We start from the raw sequence: 23,723 nt of genomic DNA on the forward strand, positions 1-23,723 counted from the left end.
TACATACCATAACACTTGATGTAAGAAAGGATTCAAACCGGAGAGTATATGTGTTTCTTCCCAGCAGACTAGCGCAAGGTTGGCGTAGCTATTCGCACAAGGAGTGCCCACAGCCACGCCAACCTGCTGCAGGAAAAATTTCTTTTCAAACATAACAACATTATTCTCTAATATAATTTCTAAGAGACTGCATATAAGTTGTATCTTACTATTTGAAAAACATCTATTTGTTGACAGGAAACTTCTAATCATTTCAATACCCCAAGTATTAGGGATACTGGTAAATAATGACTCAATGTCCATTGTTACCAATACAAAATCAGTGTCATTGGTAATGGTGTCCATCCTGTTATGTAGCCTTTCAAGGAACATTTTAGTATCTCTTAGAATGGTATGACAATTCTCTAATAATCCATGTATTGTGCCTTCAACAAAGATGGATAAGGGCTCGGTGCACCACCCAGCCCCTGACACTATGGGACGCATTGGTGGTGAGACCAGGTCTTTATGTACCTTAGGTAAACCATAAATTCTAGGTATAGTGGGTTTGAGAACATTAAAATACTTAAATAATGGTTCGTCTATCAATCCAGTAATAAGAAGATCAAACATAAGAAATGGCACTTTATCAATAATAGCATTGACCATAATTTTAGAGACTGATTTAGAAGTTTCATTGCTAAGTAAAAGTTTATACAATTGTTTATCTAATAAAACAATGCCTCCTCCTTTATCAGCCTGTTTAATAACTAATGACTGCAAATTTTTTAACTCTTGTAAGGCTCTTTGTTCGTTAGGAGTGAGAATACTAAAGTAATAGTCACTAGAATCATGCTCACCTATGTCCCTGAAAGGTAGTTCACAGATATCTAAAAACTTTTGAACACCTGGTGAGGTATTCGGGATAAAACTACTAGGCTGCCTGTGTACATTAGTCCTTGTTCCTGACTCATTAGGAAACATAGATTTCAATGATAAATTTCTGCCTAGTAACTTTAATTCTTTAATCATTTCTATTACATTGGCTTTTTTTGCTGGTATAAAGGACAAACCTTTGTTTAATAAATTAATTTGGTCAGTATTAAGTTCAAAAGAAGAAATGTTTATGACCAAACCTGTATCTAAGTTCTTCTCCTTTTGGGTGTTTGGCCTGCTCCCTCTTGCTGATTCAGCCTGGCTGGCTATCCTCTGTATTGCTGGTTCTTTGTAAATGTCTTATAGGGCAAAGCTGCTTTCAGAGAGAAATCTCCTTTCTTCAAAGAGTCTAAAAAACGCTATCAGTATTTTTTCCTGCTTGTCTCTCAGCACTGGCTGTTATAAAAGGATTTAATGGAACTAGCGATGTAGTCAAGGGTGCTGTAGAACAACTTCTCTTAGGAATAGCCCCAGTTTCAGTTGAAATAACCTTAGAACCATTTGGTTTATTAGTCAGAGTAGTAGAGATAGGCATAAAGGTGCCAGCGTTGTGAACTCTTACTATATCAGTAACTTCTGTAGCTGGAAAACCAGAGGTGCTGTTTTTAGCAGTTTCCTGTTGGGCATGTTCATTTGTACTAGTAGAATGTTTAGTTAAAGAAACAGTTCTAGCCACATTAGAGACTGCAGTTTGTCTATTAACCTGTTCCTTTGGCCACAAAAATACATTATTGGCTGTGAAGTCCCGTTTATCCCTGTTCAGTTTGGATAACTTTGTTGCTTGTAATTTTTTCTCATATATTAGAATGTTTTCTTGTAGTTCATTCATTTGAAGAAAAGTAAAATCATTGGAGAAATTCTCAATAATTCTTGATTCCAAAGCAATTATTTCAGTCTTAATCTCAAGTTCTAAGGGAGAAAAAAAATTCAAGCAGTAATTCCATGTACTTAGCACTAAATTGTAGGTTCAGTTCCTGCCATTTACGTAAAAGGACCAGATAGGTATTTCCATAGGTGGGCATGTTTAGCACTCTCAGGCCTCGGGGGATGATTTTGGATTCCAGGGAGGCTTGCAGGTGCAGGCGCTGCCATTGCAGTCTCTTGTATTTATACATAAGATTCTCTAAGTTCTTGTAATGTGAAAAAAATTCCGGTAGATTTTGAGTGTCATTTGCATCCTGTTGAGAAGCCTGTGAGTCCACATTTAAAAGTGGATTAATTGGTACTTCCAGGATCCTCAGAAAATGTTGGTAATGACCATCAAGGGGTATCTCAGCAGGTATATCCTCCATCGACACGTGTGTCCTTATGCCGAATAAAAGAAAATAAATATGTATAAAGAGAGAAACGGCTTCAGGTAAAACCCAGGTGCACAAAACCAGAACTATATATAACCAAAAATACACTGAGGTACCACACAATAGCATCTTTAATAACACAAAAAAATAAATAAGAACAGCGGTGAGCGCTTTCTCAAAACTAATTGCTTCATCAGACAAGAAAATAAAACACTCCATTGCTTATATACAGATGGAACCATTGACTCAATCACTGATGTCATAGGTCAATTAAGGCATTAAAGCTATGTAAAACTTATAAATGTAGAAAAGGCTACATATAGAGAAAACTGCATATAAAAGACACATATAAAATACTGCATGTAAATGCATATAAACTGCATATAAAAACTGCATACAAAAACTATAAAAACTTTCTTACATCAAGTGTTATAGTATGTACGTTTTGTGGATGATGTTTTTATTTGATGGAATGGCAATGGTTTAGATTTTGCATCCTTTGTTGACTATCTGAATACCACCACTGACTTTTTAAAATTCACATATCGGCTATCTGCAGCTGAGATTGATTTTCTTGATGTACATCTAGCTAAAGCTGAATTTAACTGCTTCAAGAGTAGAATCTTCCACAAACCAACCAGAAAGAACACATATCTACACAAAACTAGTATGCTTCCCAGGCACATCCCGAGAAATGTATTAAAAGGGCAAGTTTATAAGACATTAAGATTACATGATGATGATGATGAGGATGCATTACTAGCATTAAATAATTTAAAATTTGAGTTTATAGCTAGAGGATACCAACCTGATGAAATTGATAAAACTATGTCTGATGCATGGCATATGAGATCAACTAAATGTAGACCTTATTTTAACAACAACGAGGTAGTTCCATGTAATAATCCATCTAACTCTAGGCCACATAATGAATTTAGAGTAGTGTTACAGTTTGCGAGTGATGTCAACCAATATGTTGACGTAATTAAGAAATATTGGCACCTATTACAAGAGGTACCACAGTTGCAGGTTATCACCTGTAAAGATGCACTATTCAGTTTCAAGAACAATATGTCACTCGAGAAACAGTTATGTAACAAGGATGTGCCTAAGAAACCATCCCTTCTTCACGTCAGGGCACTTTTCCTTGCAGGTCATGCAGTGCCCGCCCCTATATTTACAGTATAAATACCTATGTCCACTCCACCAAGCACTTTCAGTTACAGCTTAATACTTATGCTGATTGCAAGAGCACTGATGTTGTCTACTATTGTTTTTGTCAGAAATGTCCGGTGTTTTATGTAGGTAAAACGAATAGATTTCTTAAAGACAGAATTCTAGAACATCTTCGTGATGTCAAAAATAAGAAACCCACTAATGCACTCGCCCAGCATATTATTAATACAGATAATTCACATTCTTTTAAGTTTTTTGTGCTACAGCGCATACACAAAAACATTAGAGGAGGGGATATAGAAAATTTTACTGAAAGCTGTGAACAGAGATGGATCATAAAATTGAATGCAGATAAATATCCAGGCCTTAATGGCTCTACTTCCTTAGTTCCTTTCTTGAAAGCAAAACACCTCAAACATGTTTAATTTTAGGCATCTCATACACTTATATTTATATTTTAGAGACATAGACTACTTTTAGTTATACATACATATTGTAGATAGATTTTATGACTAGATCCAGATTTTTAGCCTTTTATTTTAATCTATGTTTTTCATAGCTACAGTATTTATGGAATTTATATCTATGCACATTACTTAGGTCTTTTACAAATAGTTTTGTATATAGTTTTTGTATGCAGTTTTTATATGCAGTTTATATGCATTTACATGCAGTATTTTATATGTGTCTTTTATATGCAGTTTTCTTTATAAGTAGCCTTTTCTACATTTATAAGTTTTATATAGCTTTAATGCCTTAATTGACCTATGACATCAGTGATTGAGTCAATGGTTCCATCTGTACATAAGCAATGGAGTGTTTTATTTAATTGTCTGATGAAGCAATTAGTTTTGCGAAAGCGCTCACCACTGTTCTTATTTATTTTTTTGTGTTATTAAAGACGTTATTGTGTGGTACCTCGGTGTATTTTTGGTTATATATAGTTCTCGTTTTGTGCACCTGGGTTTTACCTGAAGCCGTTTCTCTCTTTATACAATGTTGAATCAGCTATCCTTATAGGAGCTCAGGTAAATTAAATTCCTATACCTCACATCACATTTTTGCAGGGGAGCCAGCCCCACTGCACCACCCTGTGGAAGGCTGAACCCCACCCCTACTAACTGCATATATTTCAACTCCAAGATTGCATTACAGTGAGGAAGGGGATGAATTTATATCAGCATATAAACTTTCGAACACAGAGATTTTCAGCAAGATGGAAAGTCAAACATCCATGTTTCGAGTTTTCCATCATGGGGCATCTCAACTCACAATTTTGATAATAAACTTATAAATATATATATATATATATATATATATATATATATATATATACATGCACATATATATATATATATAAATATATATATACATGGTTTACCTTTACAAGGTCACAAATGACACGTGCGACTCGTCATATATCTGACTCTAAAGGTTAGAAAGTGCACTTTAGAATGCTGAAAACATCGAAAGTGCTAAAAAACAAATTCGACATTTTTGGAATGTCAAATGTTTTCGAAACACCCTGCAGCTCCTGCACTATAGTGAGGGAAGGGTTACCTGTTCAGATCCTCTTTGTAGTGCGACCTCCACTCAAAATGCCAAATCCAGATAAGCGAATGCACACTGGCATCATTTGTGATTTCAGCAATTCATAGTTCGTTATTATGAACTTTTGAAATCGTACTTTCACACATCTGGCCATTGCAGATGTGCACTTCAACCTTATGAAGGTAAACCATATATCTATCTATATATATATATATATATATATATATATATATATATGTGTGTGTGTGTGTGTGTGTGTGTGTGTATGCGTGTATAATTTTCTCCCTAAAATCTTAACATAATAAATGAATATTTCTTCTCCCAGCCTTGATTAAAACCTTTAATCATATTAGACAAACTAGGGAGTTAATGCAGATTACAATGTCTTACATACATGCATTGCTGTTCTGTCTTACATCATGGACCTAGGAAGAGAAATCAACTTTCTTGATAATTATCTCTTGCTTACCAGTGAATGACTTGAAGTGCATAAGTTTATACAATATACATCAAATTATCTTTTCTAACTTGTACATTTACAGTTGACTGTAAATGTTTATATGATTATTTATACAGCTATAATCTATCTATCTATATATCTACCTATAGACAGATATATGGAAATGTGGGAGCACTAGCACACACACACACACACACACACACACACACACACACACACACACACACCACAAATCATAAACTCAGTGTATGTTTCCATATGCTTTAGTTTCATATTTATTTATTATTTTATTTTATTATTTTACATTTGTTGACCAGGTTTGACTGGCTGAGCTGATAGCCCTTTTTCAGCAACGGCCTGGGAAGAAAAACCCCACAAAATTATAATAAAATTGTGAGTGGAAAATAGTATTATATACAAACATAAATATTTTCAGGTTGGTACAGTAAAAACATAACAATTATTTACAGAGTCTAACGTGTCCTTTAACTTATGATAGGTACAAGGACAGTATGCATAGTTAATAAGTACAGCCAGTCTAGTTAGAATTGGTGAGTAGTATGTAAGCAGAAATATTTTAAAATTGAGAAAACAGGTAATTACCTAGATAAAATGACTAGGAGAGCTTTCACATGACATAAAATACTAATGAGGGCAGAGAGCAAGCTACATAAGAGAGAGAGACAGGTTATGGAGGGTGAGTACAGTCGCAAGATCACCAACTTTTTAGGTAGTCTTTCATAGCCAATTTAAATTGTTTGAATTGTTTGAGTGTTCTGATTTCCAGTGGGAGTTTCTTCTAAGAAATGTTAGGGTAATAGTTGTAGAGGTTTTGACCAATTTTGCTCTTGGGTTTATAGATTTGTAGTAAGTCTTTTTCTGAGCTAGAGAGTACCAGAAGGAGTGTAGACGAGATTAGACGGGACAAGTTGGGACAGAAAGATGGTTGGTACAAGATAGACTGGATAAGCTGAAGCTGAGACAGGAGGAACAGGTGAGGAATTCTAGCCAGTTTAAGTGTTTTAAAGAGAGACAATGATGAGATCTATAGCTTTGATTTTCTGCAAATCTGGCCACTTTGTTATAGGTAGTTTCAAGCTTAGTTAGGAGAGATGTTAGGAGGTTAGTGAGGATTTGAGAGCTGTAGAATAAGTTTGGTGGGAGATAGGAATCAGAAAGGGAGGCTTTAGCTTTGTTAGAGAGGAACTTTTTATTTCTGTATAAAAGACTTTTTGATGGGTTTTCTTAATGCAGGTGTTGACATGCACGTCATATTTCAGTTGGTCATCTATCTTGACCGCTAGAAGTTTTGTGTTAGCTTCAACTATGAAAGGTGTTTTATTTACAGAATAGATAGCAAAAGTGGTTTTAAGGTGGTTTAGGTTTTTGGGGGAAAAAAGTAAAAGTTTGGTCTTTTTAGGATTCAGAATTAGGAGGTTGTTAGAGAGCCAGATTTCATCAAAGATGAAAGATGTCTGAGTAATAAAATATACGCCAGAGAGGGTGTCTGCAATTGTGATGCCTGTAGAATCATCAACATATTGGACAAGGGATGACTGAGGACAGGAGGTATAGAATAGACTAAGAAAGATATTAAAGAGTATTGGACCAAGAACAGATCCTTTGGGAACAACCATTTTGATAGGTAGAGGAGGTGAGAGATCAGGGAGCCATTTTACCAATTCTTGTCAATCTGTGAGGTAACTAGAAAACCAGGCAATGGTAGAGGTAGAGAAGTTAAGGTTAGTGAGATTGTGCAGAAGAAAGGAGTGAGACTATACTGAATGCTTTAAAGAGATCTAGGAATAAGCATTACACTAGTTTATTGTTATCTCTGGCTGGAGAGATTGTGTTGATAAAGGATAGGAGGGCATAGTTGTGCTATGTTTTGGATGAAAGCCGTGTTGTGTGAGAGTGAGCAGATGTTATTGAAATAAGTGTTCCATGACTTGCTTATGCACTCATGCACTCATTTTTCCAGTACTTTTGAGAGCGGTGACAGGATGGTAATATGTCTAAAATTGAAGATTTCTACGAAGTTGCTTCCTTTGTGTATAGGTAAGGTATATAATTCTTTCCAGATAGAGGGAACGTTTGATTCGGAGATAGAATGGTTTATCGGTATAGAGACTGGGAAGGCTAGAGAGTCAGCTGCTATCTGAAGAAAGAGGGAGGTGTCAGCAGATCTAGAACAGTGTTTTAGTTTGTGAAGCAGAGATTTAATGCAGCTGGTAGGAATTGGTTTAATGGAGAATTTGTTAGTAGAATTCTCTTTAGAGGAGGGGTCAGGTGGATTTCTAGTGCTAGAATTAGAGGGAACAGAATTATCAACTTACTAATGGATTCAATGAAGTAGGAAATGAAGATATAAGCTGTTTCAAGGGGTGTGTTTGTTGGGTGGGATTAGGAGATGAGAGGTTACCAGGATGTAGTATTTGATTTATTGAATGCCAGACTTTCTTGGGATTTGACTTTTGTGAAGTAGGTGTGTTTTATAAAAGTATATCTTTTGTCTTTGTTGAAGTGCTTTCTAGTAAGGTTTCTGGGTTCTTTATATTTTTGCAAGTAGATGGGTAAGTTAGTTTTTACCCATGCCTCCCATATTCCATCTCTTGCTTTCATCAAGGTGTGGGTAGCATTAGTTAACCAGGGGGATTTGTTAGCTTTGACACATACTGTGCTCATGGGTGAGTGTACAGCTTCTTCTAGAGGGAGGTGAGTAAGAAAAGACCAGTTTATTTTGACGAGGAGGGTATTAAAGGTTTCTGGGTGTAAATTTGATAGTTTGTGACTTTTGATGTATCTATGTGATCTAGAGAAATGTGGAGAGAACTTTAGAGCATTTATTGGGCAGTGATCACTTAAGGAGTTGGGTAAAGTTTCAGGGTTGTGATATTTATTTGGGTCGGAGTCTAATATCCAGCCAAAAAGTGAGCCAGAGTTGTGAGATTTATTAACATGGGTGGGTGTGGATATAAGTTGAGTAAAGTCAAGCAAGCTAATACATAAGCTAGAGTTTCATGAGTAGAGGGATAGCCAATTTATATTGATGCCCCCTAGAATGATGATGTCATTATGTATGTGTTGAGTTTGCCAGGAGAAATATGTTCAAGTAGGGGAATGTTGTCACCAGGAGGTATATAAATGGCTGCTACAGTACTTGTAATATGATAATTAAGATTAAGGTTTGTAATCAGGAGTTCAGCAGGTAGAAAGGATGGGATTGTTTTATCTAGTGATGTGAGTGCATTGTGGTTTGAGTAGGCAATGGTTACACCTCTGCCTTTTTTATTTTGATGATCTAGTTGAAATATATTATACCCTGGAGGGAGAAAGTCATTATCAGAGTCATGTGGTTTTGCCATGTTTCAGTGAGGGTAATAATGTCTAGGAACTGAATTGACATTAAGGCATGCAGTTTACTAATTTTACTTAGCACACTTATAATATTCATTGAAAAAAACATATGTGATTTTTTGGAAGAGTTTGTTGTCTAGTGACAGGGTCTGTTGATTCGATGAATATCGCCTGGTAGTAGCAGAGTTTTAGGGAAGGTGTTTGCATTATAAAGGGTATGAGAGTATTTGTAGGAAAGATGGAACGGTAGATCTCAAATGAGTGAGAGGTTCTGTGAAGGCATTTGGGAGAGTGAATGTTGGAGCTAGATTGCTTGCTGTTAGATGGATATTATAGGAGGTGAGAAAGTAAAGTAGAAATAAAGGAGACTTGTAGAAGAAAGCTAGAATCATGGTGTTAGGGTCTATGAGGTGGGTCAGTAGTAGTAATATCTAAGACAGAGAGGAGGTAAAAATGTTATAAAGATAATATTAATAGTTACAGAGAAATAGGGAGAAGAAGGGATGATTTAAGTAGATAAATAAAGAGTAGGTGACTTATATAGTAATTGCAGACCTGGTTATTATCTAGATGCATGGTGTAACTGTTTTTTATTTTAACAGAGGACAGGAAAGGGAAGGGTCTGAGGGGAGGGGAAAATGAATGAGTAGGTATAAAGGAAATGATATGGGGGCAGCTGGGAATGGGGGTAGGGAAGGGAAGTGGAGTGAGCCCAAGTGTAGCAAAGGACAAATGAAGCAGGCCAGCCCTGGCCCCTAGTTCTTGTAGAGGAAAACATATCAGAAAGGTAAGATAAATGCACAATGGAAATGGCAGAATAGTTGTGACACTTGTTTGAAGGAGTTACGAGAGTTACGAGAGAATATGCAGAGTTACAAATAGTGTTAATGAAACAGGAAAGATGTATGGTGCTAGAGCATAGCTGAGAGGAGCAGAGAGAGGAGTACTGAAAGAGGAAAATGTTAAAGCAAGGAGAGGAGGAAGAGAGATGAGAAGGTATTAATGTAGAATAGTAAGGTAAGAAATTTGTGGTTTGTATCCGCAAGGGAAAACTGTAATAGGTTCCTGTAAGGGTACTTGTGAGGAAGGACAGGAGATATAGTTACAGAAAGAAAAAAGCTTGGAGGGAGATGTAGGATGAAAGTTTTTGGGAAGGTGAGAGGTGATGTATGAAGGAGCCTTGTAGCCCGAGACCGAGGATAAAATACTGGATTAAAGAGACAAAGTCAGTTTCACATACATTCCCCATTTGCAGTCAGGGATCCTAGGTAGTAGATGCAGGCTTCCATTGGAAGGGATAGATATTTCCTAGGGGCAGCTTTGTCATGGATTTCATTGGCAGGGCCATGTAGAAAGTGATGTCAGTTTTCAGGTATATTTTCTAATAAGGGCAAAAGAACATGATATAAGCTTAAGGTTTTATTACTAGAAAGTAGCTGTACAGCCAAATAATAAGATAGGCTGAGTATTTATCTAAGGGAGATAGGGAGTCAGTACTTATGACACAAAAACAATGTTCTATCCAGCAACTCTAATTATGAAGTTCATAAGAGAAACTAGTGATAACTCTCTCTTAAATACAGTCCATTTAGCAGAACAACAGTTATTTACCTGAATCAGAAATTAGCACATTTTTAGTAGTAAGACAGTTTTGAGTTCAGAGACAACACCAATTCATGCTGTCAGACTTAGGTCCTACGCTAGAGAATTTGCCTAGCTTGGAATGAGAAAAGTTAAGAGACAACCTTTGCTGAGATTACATATATCATGTAGAGGTGCCTCTACCAATTTTACAAGGGTTATTTTACTAATGTTTAGATAAAAAGGAGCAGTGGGAGATTAGATATGGCATTTGCCATATTTGTAGCATATAGGCACACTCTGCAGTTAAATAGCACATCAGCCCTAATATTTTAACAGTATAAACTTTGTAGTCAATCATCCTATTATCTCCTCATTTCTCCTTATATCCAATGAATTTGGTTTCTATTCCGGTTATAGATAGAGTTTCATCCTTTCCCAGACCACTCAGTATTAGAACTACAATATCAATATAAATCTCTCTCTCTCTTTATATATATATATATATATATATATATATATATATATATATATATATATATATAGTATATACAATATATAGACACACACACATATATATATATATATATATAAATATATATATATATATATATATATATAGCTTGATACACTCTAGACCTTTCACTTACTTCACTAAATCTTTATAACAACATTTAAATTAGTGCTTCATTTTGCATTAACCAATGTTTAGGCTGAGAATAGATTATGAATCAGGAAGGGTAATTCCCATAAAGATAAAAGCTCTCTTATTAAAGTAAATAGACAACTAAGAGGCCTAATTAGGTCAAGCAAAGCCAGCTTTAATGTCAGCATATACTCCCAGATGAAAGATAACCAAGGCAGCATACAACAGTGTTGAACTTATGGTTAATGGTGCCACATTCACCGAGCCTGGTGATATAGTGATTGTGTTAGTGGACAAATTAAGTTCCAACTTTACCCTCCTCTCACCTCCAACCAACCCCCCATATAATGTCCTCAAACATAACCCCCTGTAACTATAACTTAGGAGCATGTACTAGCTGCACTCATTGCAGCCAAGACCATGGTCTCAATGTGCCCTGATAAAATCTCAGGATGCCTGCAGTATAGTCTAGAATATGACTTATCAGGACCCCTGGAGTCATTATTTAACTATAGTCTTAAAACAGGCTTTGTGCCACATGAATGGTGGACCATGAGAGTCATCCCACTTCTTAAGGTAGGACCTTCAACAGATCCTGGAAACTACAGACTCATTAATCTGACTAGTCTTATTTGCTAAACCATGGAAAGAATTATCATGGAAATGACCATCAAGGACATGGGAGGCCTCCAGACTCTGGCTTCATCACAGTTTGTCTTTATCAAAGGAAGGTCATGCTTACTGAATCTGGTGAACTTCTTTGAAAAGGCAATGGATGAGGGGAAAAGAGTGCATACTGCCTGCCTAGATCTGGCTAAGGCATTTGATACAACACCCCATTCAGGCATTGTCAACATGCTTACAGAACTAGATATAAACCTTTTTATAACATGATGGATAGCTAGCTGGCTCACTGATAGGACCCAGAAGGTTAGAACCAGTGAAGCCACCTCCACAAAAGATCTGGTCACCAGTGGAGTTGTGGAGTCCCCCATGGCTCTGTGCTAGCCCCACACCTCTTTAGTCCCTACTTCTTTGATGTCAAAATTAATGTCAAGGACTCCCGGTAACCAAGTTTGCAGATGATTGCAAACTGGGAGCAGTCATTGAATCTCCCCAAGATAAGAACACCCTTCAGGAATGTCTAATACAGACAAGCACTTGGTGCCAAAACCATGGCTTAAAACTCGATACCAAAAAATACATCATACAACCTTTTGGTAAGTGTGCCACCCCAGGTAACTATGTCATCAACAAAACACTCTTAAAAGTTGATTCACTGGTCAGGGATCTCAAAACTCATGTAGACAGTAACCTAGATTTCTACTAGCATGTATCAAACATGGTAAGAAAATCCTTCATTGTTATGCAACTAATAAATAACGGCATAACATCTAGATCCATGGAGGTCATCATACCACTGTACTTGGCCCTCATCAGGCTCATAAGACAGTATAATGTCTCCTTTGGTATGTACTTGACCAGACACTTGCAGCAACTGGAATGTCCACACAGGTTCCTTACAAAAGAATACAGGGAGGAAACACAACATCCTACACTAATCACCTCAAAGCCATGTATCTTTACTTGATATGATACAGACTTCTGAGAGGTAATCTTTGCCTGGCAGTTAAGGCATCCCTGGATCCTGTTTTGATGAATCTTTTGAACATACACAAAACAAACAGCATCAGAACTATTATATTTAAAGGCCTAAATTTTGCTTGCAACATAAATAGGACATGTTGGAAAGACATATGTTTCTCAGAGAATTCCTAATCTCTGGAACAGGCTCCCCATCCATGTGAAGCTGAGTTCTTTCCTATCCATATTTAAATGCAAATTGGGACTGTGGATGGTTTATCAGAAAATCACCTCTGGTGTGGTTGCAATATCTCTGACTGACAGTGAGTCACATTTGGGTCACACAGTAGGCTTTTAAGGGCCTTTGTGGTTGTTAGTCTAGTTTACATCTGTGAACCTTATTAACCTATGTAGTGAGAGATACCCCAGATCCTTTGAATGGTATGCTCTTCAGTTGAAACTACACTGTAGCAAGAAATGTCCCACAAGAAAACAGTATGTCCACTGTAAACAATCCTGTCAAATACTCGAACTATGGAAGATCAAAGAAAAAAAAACAGATAAATATATAGACTGTTCCAGAAAGAAAAATGATTAGTAGATCAACTGTTTTTAAGTTCAGAAAGGTTTTGGCGCCCTTTTTGTACTTCTCTGATGAAGCTTCTCTTTTAAGGGTAGCGTAAACGCTTGTTTCTTCACAATAAACCTGCGTTAAGGATTATACTTTTTGTGCTTTGGGCTTTGCTTTGATTAGGGCCTATCGTAGTTTCAGTTTGTTTGCTCGTTTTCAAGCTTCCTAATAATTAGCCAATAGCATTTAATTGAATTAAGGCATGTAATAGACAGCATATGAGACTTACAGCTTTATAACAGAGGGATGGTGTATGTGGAGCATACAGAATTAATGTTAACTATCAGCAGGAAGTTGCATTTTATGTGTTAGAATCCACTATGAGGCCTTGAAAGTAATGAGGTCATATCACAATTGCCTGTCAGCCATTGCTGATTACTGACAGCTGGTATACAAAAAGAGTTAATCACTCTGAAGTGGTTTGCAACATTGCAGCCATGTCACTTGTAATGTTGGTGAAGTACTAATTTTTATGGTTTGGATTGTAGTCATTTGAGAGGAACAGAACTGACCACTTCCGCCACTATGTTCTAACACAGATGTAATCATTCCCACCACCTGTGTCCAGCACAAATGTAATGACTGCCACTACTTGTGTCCAACACAAATGTAGACTTAATGAATGGATGAATGAATGAAATACATGGACTGAAATACATAAACAACAATAGTTTTCATGAGTGGAAAGAATGACTAAGAACTCCTGTCCTTTAAAGAGTACAGCATAGTTTTGACATTTGTAAATCATTGTGACTATTTTATTATTCAGGAAGTCAAAAATAATACATGTATCTCTGATTTAGTGTTTTTTACCTGTCAACAAAGTATCCAATAACAGGACTTTCACTAGCTGTGTTTGGTGGCTTCCAGGTAACAATAACATAGTCTCTATTCGCATCATAGCAGGCAATATCCATTGGGGCTCCAGGGGCTCCAACGACTGGTGCTGCTGCATCTGTGATACAAAAGGAATAATTTTTAAATTATATATTTATTAAATTTAAGGAATAACACTGTAACAATACATAGAATTATACATAATTATAATGAAAGGTTGAGAGATCAATGAAGGTGAAGCATTTATTTCCCTGCTTAGAGAAAAGATACATTTTCTTACATGTAATGATTTATTTGGCACTATTTAAGAGAAACAAACATATTTTAATGCATTCCATTAAAATGTGAAATATTCATTTGAATACTCAAATAAAAGACAGTGCCAGAATAATAAGCTTTAGTTGTATTAAACTAGCATCCTCCTAGGCTGCCTACCATGTCATCAGCAGTAAAATTTAATTACCTGGTAAGCCCATACATTACCAATAAAATTTCATGAATTCTAGTTCTAAATTTAAATAAAAGATAAAGGTCATGCATTGTTTAATACATTTGTCTCTCCGGTGCATTTTATCTACTCTGCTCATGGTGATTTAAGTTATTAATTCTAATAGCAGTGAAGCCTTTAAACTTGCAGAAACAAGGAGGATAGGGTCACTAATAGCACAGAGTCAAAAGCATAGATCACCACACAACAGTATCAGAAACTGAGTACAGGGAAAGCACTTTAAAACTTTACCGTAAGCTGGAGCACATTAGGCCAACAATCTTAGTTAGGGACCTCTGGGGCCATTCCACTGGCTTAAAATGTCTAGAAAGGTACATAACAAAATAGGTATTTTTCAAAATAATTAGTCAAATTATTTCTACTTAAAGAGGGATGATAAATTCTTTTGACTTTGATGATATGCTTTCAGATATTCTTCTTCTTCTTCTTCTTTCGGCTTTTCCCGGTTAGGGGTCACCACAGCGGATCACCTGTCCGCTCATGATTGGCAGTGGAGTTTTATGGTGTCGACTTGCCAGCCTGGTGCCCAACCTTCCACAGAAGGCACACACATGAACACACTCACACCTAGGGCCAATTATGAATGTCCAATCCACCTATTGCACGTCTTTGGGATGTGGGAGGAAATACGCTTTAGATATTAGTTGTTCTAAATAGAAGGATTTTCTGACAAATGAGATGGCATTATCAACCAAGGTTCAGTAACCCTGACAGCTTTATCATTTTTGAGATATTGAGGTATTGATATACTGTACACTCAGAGAGAGAATGGTTTACCAAAATTGACAATATTACACTTTTTTTTATTTAACTTCAGCCCTTTTTTCTGTAAATCATTTGTTTGGAAGGGTTAGTTCCAGGTATTATTAATGAGTATCAGAGGGACATTTGACAATAAGACCTAGTTTGCACTCCTCTGAAAATTTGGTTTAGCAAAGAATTTGATTCCTTATTTGGAGATCAGAGAAGAAAAAGAGGATGTCAAAAACGAGGGCTCCTAGTACTCAGCCCTGGGGCACACCATTTGATACCTTCATACTTCCTGATAAGGTCCCACCACCTTAAATGTGTGGGTTATTTCAGCCATTTGGCTACCACCTGACCACATACATATCTATGTTTAAGGCACTTAGGTTGTTTACAATGCCAGTAGTGGGTAGAATGTCAAATGGTTAGCTAGACCTAAATAAGCTGTGTGAAAAGAATGAGCTCTATTTATACAGTATGTGACATATTAAAAGAAATTAACTAAAATAGTGTAGAAAGGATATCTCTTTGGAAAAATCAAACTGTTTGGGGCCTAGCCTAATAAACATTTTAATATCATAGTTTTTAAGATTAGATATGATGCTGTCTTCTTTTTTTAATTTCTCCAAGTCTTTTGGGTTTCTAATACCATGACAAAAATGTACCCAGTTCATAATTCACAGTATGATTAAAGTTCATGAAATTTGTACTTTTTCAGTCTTTGATGTTAGTCAGAAGTGCTCTTCGGAGCACCTGCAATGTGCCCAGTATTGACTCCTTCTGCAATTCATACAGAGCTACACGTATCGATAACATATCCTAACATGTTTCACCTTCCCATGTGTCTGAACCACTGATCCTGAGGACTTGCTCTCATTTTTCTCAGTAGTGGTAGCAGGCAGGTTCCTCTGTTCCCTGCATTCTCCATCTCTTGGCTGTAAACCTTTAAAATGTATACCAACAGATGTGATTTCCACTTGTGGAGTCTCACACCAGTTTTTGCAGGCTTCCTTTGCATGCAGTGTATCATAACTCCCTCTTGGGGCTGTGTTCAGTGAGTGATCACAGCATTCATCTCACTCTTGTTCTCAGCAGTGATAAAAACTGCACTAGGCCACAACAGTGATAGTGGAGGAAAGTTGCAAGAGGGATAATTCTGTCTTTCACTATGTCCATATCTGTGTATTTATTTTCATTCCTTCTTTCTTTGTTTCTTTCTTTCTTCAGTACAACAGCTTTATGCATATCATTTGAGGTAATAATCTTGGTTTTGTTTTGATTTTTTTCCTTCATTTACCTGTCGCACCCATAGAAGAACCGACAATAAGCATATTACTTTATTTGAAAATGTGTCCAATTATTGGCCAATAATATTTTATGTAAATAAAATTAGGTACTTATACAGCTCACTTAAATAATTACATAAAATAAATTATCTGCAAATATCTTTAACTGATAAATAAATGAGGCTGGTATGTGACAGACTTTGTACTATATTTACCTGGTTTGTGAAGGTATATTTCAAAGTACCACAGGGCAGGGGTGAAACATTCAGAATGTACTTTGCAGTGTAAGGGCTAACATTTGAGTCGCTTACCTTGTTGATATTGTGTAATCCTATTTAACCAGTTAAGGGAAGAACAAGTGCAAATCTCCACAGTACAAACATTGCACAAACATTTACATTTGATAATATGTTTAATAATATCTTTTAGTGAAATAGTCGAGCACTACTGAGCACAATCTGAAATATTTGCCCATTACCTCTTACAAAAACATAAGCACTGTGCTGATTTACACCTCCTCTTGTGACCATCCTCAGTGTGTACAGGCCTTCATCATCCTTATTCAGGTGAGGCATGTTAATAGTGGCACGGCCTTCTTCAAACGACATCTTTGCCCACTTGGATTCCTCAATTAGTACATCTGTAAAGGAGAACATAATCATAATTCCAAAGTATTTTAGAATGAAGACATTTTTTTATGTAGACTATCATGAATTTTCTGTTTGGCATCAATTCAGCAGTGGCATTTATTATCATATTTTTACCTTTTTATACACATTAAATAACATACATATTCAACAAAAGGAAATGTATTGGAAAGGAACTGCAGTACCTCAGCAATTTAAGCATTTATATCACAGAAAATGTTAAAAAATAATTTATTTAAAACTAAAATGAGTACATGATAAGCATGTTCATGCTGTTTTTCCTTTATCATGTTTGAAGTATGAAGATGTGAAAGTGTGTACTATATGTACATTTTAATTTTATTCAATTTTTAGCTTGTGTACTCATTTACACCATGCAATAGACAATCTAGTGTATGATAAAACTGCTTGAAGTTCTAGAAAGACATGATTACATGATTTAGCTCTTCCTAATCCATGGAAACATGCCACATTAGCAACCCTTCATAATGCTAGTTTATCTATGAAATTACAGCAATAGACTCTGTTTAAATTCCCCCAACCCCCTCCATTGTGGCTTGAAAAATGTATCCATCACCAGTTACTAAGCAGATTTTCAAGAAGCAACCACTTATGAAACTCTTAAAATGGATTAAGACCTGGCTACAGCGTAATTTCAATAATCATCTTGGTCAATGGCACAATAAAAATCCTGTATTGATCAATCTTTTTACACATAGCTAAATCTTCTCACATGGTTAACCATGATCTTGTGATATCAAGACTGTCCAACCTTCATAGGTTCATAGGTTGGTACTGGGCTATCAGCCCTAGGGCCTATACAAGCCTAGCCATAACAATTCCCAGGATATTTCTTCCCACAATATTTACTTCCCTGGACCCCTGTCTAGCAGGGTGACTGACGTGATCCCCAGGGTGAATTTCCTATCTCCCATCCAATCGCCAAGGTTCCTTTTGAAGAGGGCCAAGGAGACGCTTACTTGACATGTATGGGCAGTCTATTCCAGAGTATGGGGAGGCTCTAGGTCAGGAACCTATCCCTCCAGCATGTTTTGTTCATTGTGATGACAAGATTTAGATCTCTGGAGCGTGTGGATCTGAGGGATTGAGATTTCTTTAAGTGGAGCATGTCCAACAGTTCGGGGTTTGACATGGCCTTGTATGTTAAGCAGAGATTGCCTCTGAGTAGACAATATGCCACAGAGTATAGCTGGAGTTTTTTTTAGATGGTCAGCATAGGGCATCTGCTTTAGGCCTGTGATTCTTTTAGTGAGGTATTTCTGTGGCCTTTCCAGGTGTTGCAGATGTCTTGTGAGGTACATACCAAACAGGGCGTTGTACTCTATAATGGGTCTAATGAGAGATGAGTAGAGTCGGACAATGACCTCCTTTTTTCTGGATGAAAAGCCCTTAGTAATGAGGTGTGCCACATAGAATGATTTCCTGACTGTTGTGGCAATGTGGTTATCGAAGGTGAGACACTGTCCACCTGTGTCCACCTATGTGGTAATTCATGGGTACATGGTTTTTCCCAAAGGGGAAAACAATACATTTCTTGGCATTAAGCTTGAGCCCATGGCTCTGGCACCAAGCATCTGTTTCTGTAAGGCCCTTTTTGTAGAATGTCCACATCATTTGGGGATTCAATAATGGCTCCCAGTTTGCAGTCATCTGCAAACTTTGTTAGCTAGAGTCCCTTAGTGTTGGCCTGTACTTCAGAGAAGTAGATGCCAAACAAGAGCGGTCCCAGGATTGAACCCTGAGGTACTCCACTTGTCATTTGTCTGGAGCTGGATTTGGAGTTGGCTACTTTTACAGTCTGGGTTCTGTCAGTAAGCCAGTTGGCAACCCATCAAGTGACATAGGGATTTATGCCCAGCTTAGTAAGTTTATCTATTATTCCAGAGTGGGGATGGTGTCAAAGGCCTTGGCGAGGTCCAGATAGGCTGTGTGGACCGCCTTACCCTTGTCCACAGCTCTGGAGACTGATTCAAAGAAGTCAGTCAGGTTCAGGAGACATGATCGGCCCTTCATGAACCCAAACTGGGTGGGGTTCAGTGTTTGAAGGTTGCCAATGTCTTTGTTTATAAGTTCCATGATAATGCGTTCCATGCCCTTGCAGATCAAACTCATCAGACTGATGGGAAGGTAGTTCCCGGGATCCAAGGTGGATCCCCCGTTGTGGAGTTGGATAACTGTAGCTGTGCACCACTCAGTGGGCACAAAGCCTGAGGTGAGGCTATGATTAAACATGACATTTAGGTGAGGCGCTAGTTCATTTTGTAGTTCATGTAGTACACAGCCCAGGATGTCATCTGGTCCCATGGATGCTGTATTCTTAGCTTTGAAGAGTGCGGTTTCTACCTGTGTGACCCATGATTTGGCAATCTTTTGGTATTGAGATGGGCCCTTTAGGGAGGGTGAAAGGGGAGTGAAGTTGGTGCTATATTTAATGCCATTTTGTTGTAGCTCAGAGCATATCTGAGCATTGCCATTTAGATTCTTGACATAACTATAGAATGCCTTGTGGTTGCCTTTGGAATCTTTGGCAATTTTATTTTCGTAACTAGCTTTGGAGGATTTTATGAGGGTTCTCAGCATCTTACTGAGGCTGGTAAAGGAGTTTTTTGCATCCTGGGATTTTCCTCTTTTCTGCAACAGTTTCTTTCTTCTGTTGTATAGTTTGTTTATGGCAGGGGACCACCAGATTGGCTTCCTTTTTTTGGAGGAGAGTATCTTGGTTCTATTTGGGATGGCACGATTCATGCACAAGTGGATGTGCTTGTGCAGTGCCTTAGTGTAGGTCTCAGTAGTCACACTTTCAGCTCCTGTCTGCATGGGTGTCAAGAAGTTTGTCACTTCAGACTTGAGTAGCATGAGGTTGGCTTTGGAGAAGTTTTTTACGGAGGTTTCCATACAGGGGGGTGGGGGTGGGATGTGGATGTCAAGGGTGATTTGCTTATGGTCAGACCTGACCAATGACAGTGTGACCACTGGTGTTGAGCATCTATCTCCCATGTTGATAATGACCAGGTCTAGGATATTGGAGCCCCTGGTGGGACAATGGATTAGTTGATCCAGGGCATTGGAATTTATGAATTCCAAGAACCATTGGGAAAAGGTGTTGGTACCTAAGTAGTTTTCCCAGTTAATGGCAGGGTAGTTGAAATCACCCAGTATTAGGGTGTTTGTTTGTATCTTAATAATTTTCAGTATGTTTAGAAAGGTGTAGTGTGAATCTTGGGGCATGGTGGGGGATCTGTAGCAAGCTACAATTTAGATTGCAGTCTTACCTAGTGTTAGTTGTACCTGGAGAATTTCAGATACATTGTGTTGGACAACCTACCTTTAATTGGTTTTGCAGCTACCTCAGTCCCTGGAGCCAGTTGGTCAAACAGTCTAGTAACTGTAGGTACTGCTTTTGTATGTACAACTCTGACAGATTTGTATGTCCTAGTAACAAACAAACCTGGTGCTCTAAAGAGTTTAGCGATCATGACATCTACTGAGTAGTTTATATCAGCATTAACACAATTGACAGGTATTCTATATGTTGAAATTTAGCAGTTTTGAAAACCTCTTTCCCATCAAGAAAAATTACAACCTAAGTGCATTTTTCAAACATAGTCAGACATGTATAAATTTCTGAAAGCTTGCCTTTCACATTTTGGACAGGATCACAGTTGTACCCCTACAAGGTGACCTAGATTTATTGTAAAAAAGGAGTTATAGAGTCACACCCATCAGAGTGCACATGAACCCTCCCCAGGAAGTAAAGGAGCAAATTCCATAATAAGCATTCTGAAACTCTGGCCAAATAACCACAAAAGATATTACCAACACAGACCTCACCCTGACTCAGTAACTTAGTTAAGATTATCTGGACAATGGCTGAGATCTTATTAAGCTGCATCAACATTGTTATAAAATAAGCCCTCTGATGGGCTAATGTAACTCATTACTCACAGAGAGCACAAGGACTTACTGGTTAAGTGTCTGCCAGATGTAGACTCCACCAGCTCCCACATTTCTTCCTATTCCCTTATTTTTACCTGGGATCCTAGCACCTGACACATTGGCTGAGTTGGTGTATTACTAAATACCAGACAATCCTCCATAGGCAAGTGTACTATAAACCTTGCACCGAAAACATGATTTCTCCATTCCTGCCACCCCAGGCAGGTTGTTAAACCACCGCAGTTCAACATTATTTCACTCTTACCAAAGAGCAGTCCCACCAGAATTCTATCCCTACTGGCACTGATCTCATCTCCTCAACATGTACATGATTAAGTGTTCCTTATTACCACTGAAAGGTGATAACTCTTTGGTTATAACTCTTACATTCTAAAACCACTTTTTTCTCTGCATATTTTATCTGAAGAAATGTTTTAATTTTCTTTAAGAACAAAAGTTCTAGCTTCTCTCCCTTTTGACAGGGCTCTATAGATGATAGATATCAGCCATCATACGTACCCAGGTTTTCAGAAACGTTGCCACATTGCAGTAAGTTATTCTGTGGCACACACTGGGTGCATGTGATTCAGAGATGCACATGTGTCATACTGTTTCTGACAAGCAGCAATGCTGGCTTTGGTATATACAAATGGCCAAATAATCAGATGCAATGAGCAGTATAACTAAATGAGTACAGCCATATATGCAAATGATATAAATCAAGATGCTGGAATAATTAAAAAAATGTATAAACTGTGTGATGTGAAGCTCTAAAACCAGTGTTAATGAGCACAACTAAATCCCCATGTTTATAACAGTGACGTGTAAAAATATGTTAGTGGTTGCTGCAGCATTATTTAGTGTGTATTTGCAAATAGCTCTTATAGCTGCTATGAGCTATGATGCTGACTGTCATCGGCATTGAAAGCACACTGTCATCTGATGATAGTTAACTTTTTCATACCCTCCAAAACTCTTGACATTGTGTAGCAGTACCCTGTGGATAGAGACACCATGCAAGACATTTTTGACATGTGTTGCTCTCATCTGCAGGCACATGGGAATCATGGAGTACCCATCTCTGCGCATTCCAAACCATGTATGACTTCATCTATACTAGCTAGGGAGACCCTTTAGTGACCAACAGGAGATACAATGGGGAGTCAGGCATCTGCTTCAAAAACTCTCTATGTGTTTATCAGTACCATACTGATGCATATGGAGAAGCATACGAGATTCTCATGTACTACAGAGAACAGAAGCAACATCATGTGGAACCTCTATGATGTAGGCCATTTTGTTGAGTTAATGGGGGCCATAGACTACACTCACATTGAAATAAAATTCCCACATGGGGAATTGGGAGGAAAGCAAATGAACAGCAAAGGGTGTCAATTCCACTAACAACCAGGTGGTCTCTAAAGCATAGGGTGCCATCTACAATGTGTTTTCAGGCCACCTAGGTATTTATCATGACTCGCACATATGGCACACATGTGACCTATACCAATGGTTTGCAAGTGGGCATGTTCCCCTGAGCATCTTACTGTTGATGCTGGATATTACCTGTGACATTGGCTGATGACACCTAGCAGAAATCAACAGAATGAAGCACATCAGGGATACAAGTACGCCCTATGGCAAATAACTGTCATTATGGAGCATATGATTAGGCTGCTGAAGGCATGCTTTGCTTGATTTGTTGCATCCAGTGGTGCCCTGCACTATGATCCCAGCACATGCACAAACACATTTTCAGCATGTGCAGTCTTATCAATTATCAACTCAGGAGGCAGTTATAGCAGGGAGGGAGAGACAGTTGCAGGAGGAGCAGAGCCTACAGCACACCAGGCAGTGGAGGCTGAGCCATATAAGTAATCAGTGGAGGAACCAGAAGCAGACAAATAATATGGTAGAGGGAGGTGAGAGCAGTATGCTGTGGTGCTGGCTATGAGGCAGCAGCTTGCACAGAGCTTTAACCATAGTAAAGCAGATACACTACAGTAAAAGTGATTTAAGCAAATCCAACACTAGGATGTGCTTACCCATGCAAAGGCTCTTCATGCTGTTCATCAGACATAGGCATCCCAAAAAACTATGTATGGAAGGGAGGACACAGTTATAACCACTGGTGCAGGTGAGGGAGGGAGCACAAATGTATAATGCATTTCATAGAAAAATAAGTAACTGCTGAAGGAAATGAGACTGCATGTGTGTAGGGGCTTTCTGGGGTAGCATTAATGAAAAGGCTTTGTGAAGGGCCAGTTTTACTGCATGACTTTATGTATGAAGCACTAGAGCTTTGTGGTGTGTGTGTGTGTGTGTGTGTGTGTGTGTGTGTGTGTGTGTGTGTGTGTGTGTGTGTGTGTGTGTGTGTGTATGATGTTTGCATTTATTTATCCAGTCAGTCTACTTAACATCAGGCCCACAACAGTGCTGATAACATGCCCTCCACACTGCTACAGCCTAAACATTTCCACTCACCACAGCAATATGGGTGAGTCTCTTACTGTCAAGAAGAATTGGTACATATGCTATAGTT

The 23,723-nt window shown here is 37.9% G+C and overlaps 1 protein-coding gene across 1 annotated transcript in view; it reads right to left on the minus strand.

The window, feature by feature from the left end:
* The window catches only part of MYOM2 (myomesin 2), a 688,720-nt gene that overhangs the window by 415,011 nt on the left and 249,986 nt on the right, over positions 1-23,723 (minus strand). Inside the window, exons 10-11 of the mRNA XM_044061901.1 lie at positions 17,056-17,217; positions 14,013-14,154 (exon numbers count right to left, since the gene is read on the minus strand). Coding sequence (XP_043917836.1) covers positions 14,013-14,154; positions 17,056-17,217 — 304 coding nt within the window. The remainder of the gene's footprint in view (positions 1-14,012; positions 14,155-17,055; positions 17,218-23,723) is intronic.

The sequence above is a fragment of the Protopterus annectens genome, chromosome 2.part0 (genome assembly GCF_019279795.1).
Source record: "Protopterus annectens isolate FY-2018-M chromosome 2.part0, PAN1.0, whole genome shotgun sequence".
Classification (NCBI taxonomy): domain Eukaryota; kingdom Metazoa; phylum Chordata; order Ceratodontiformes; family Protopteridae; genus Protopterus; species Protopterus annectens.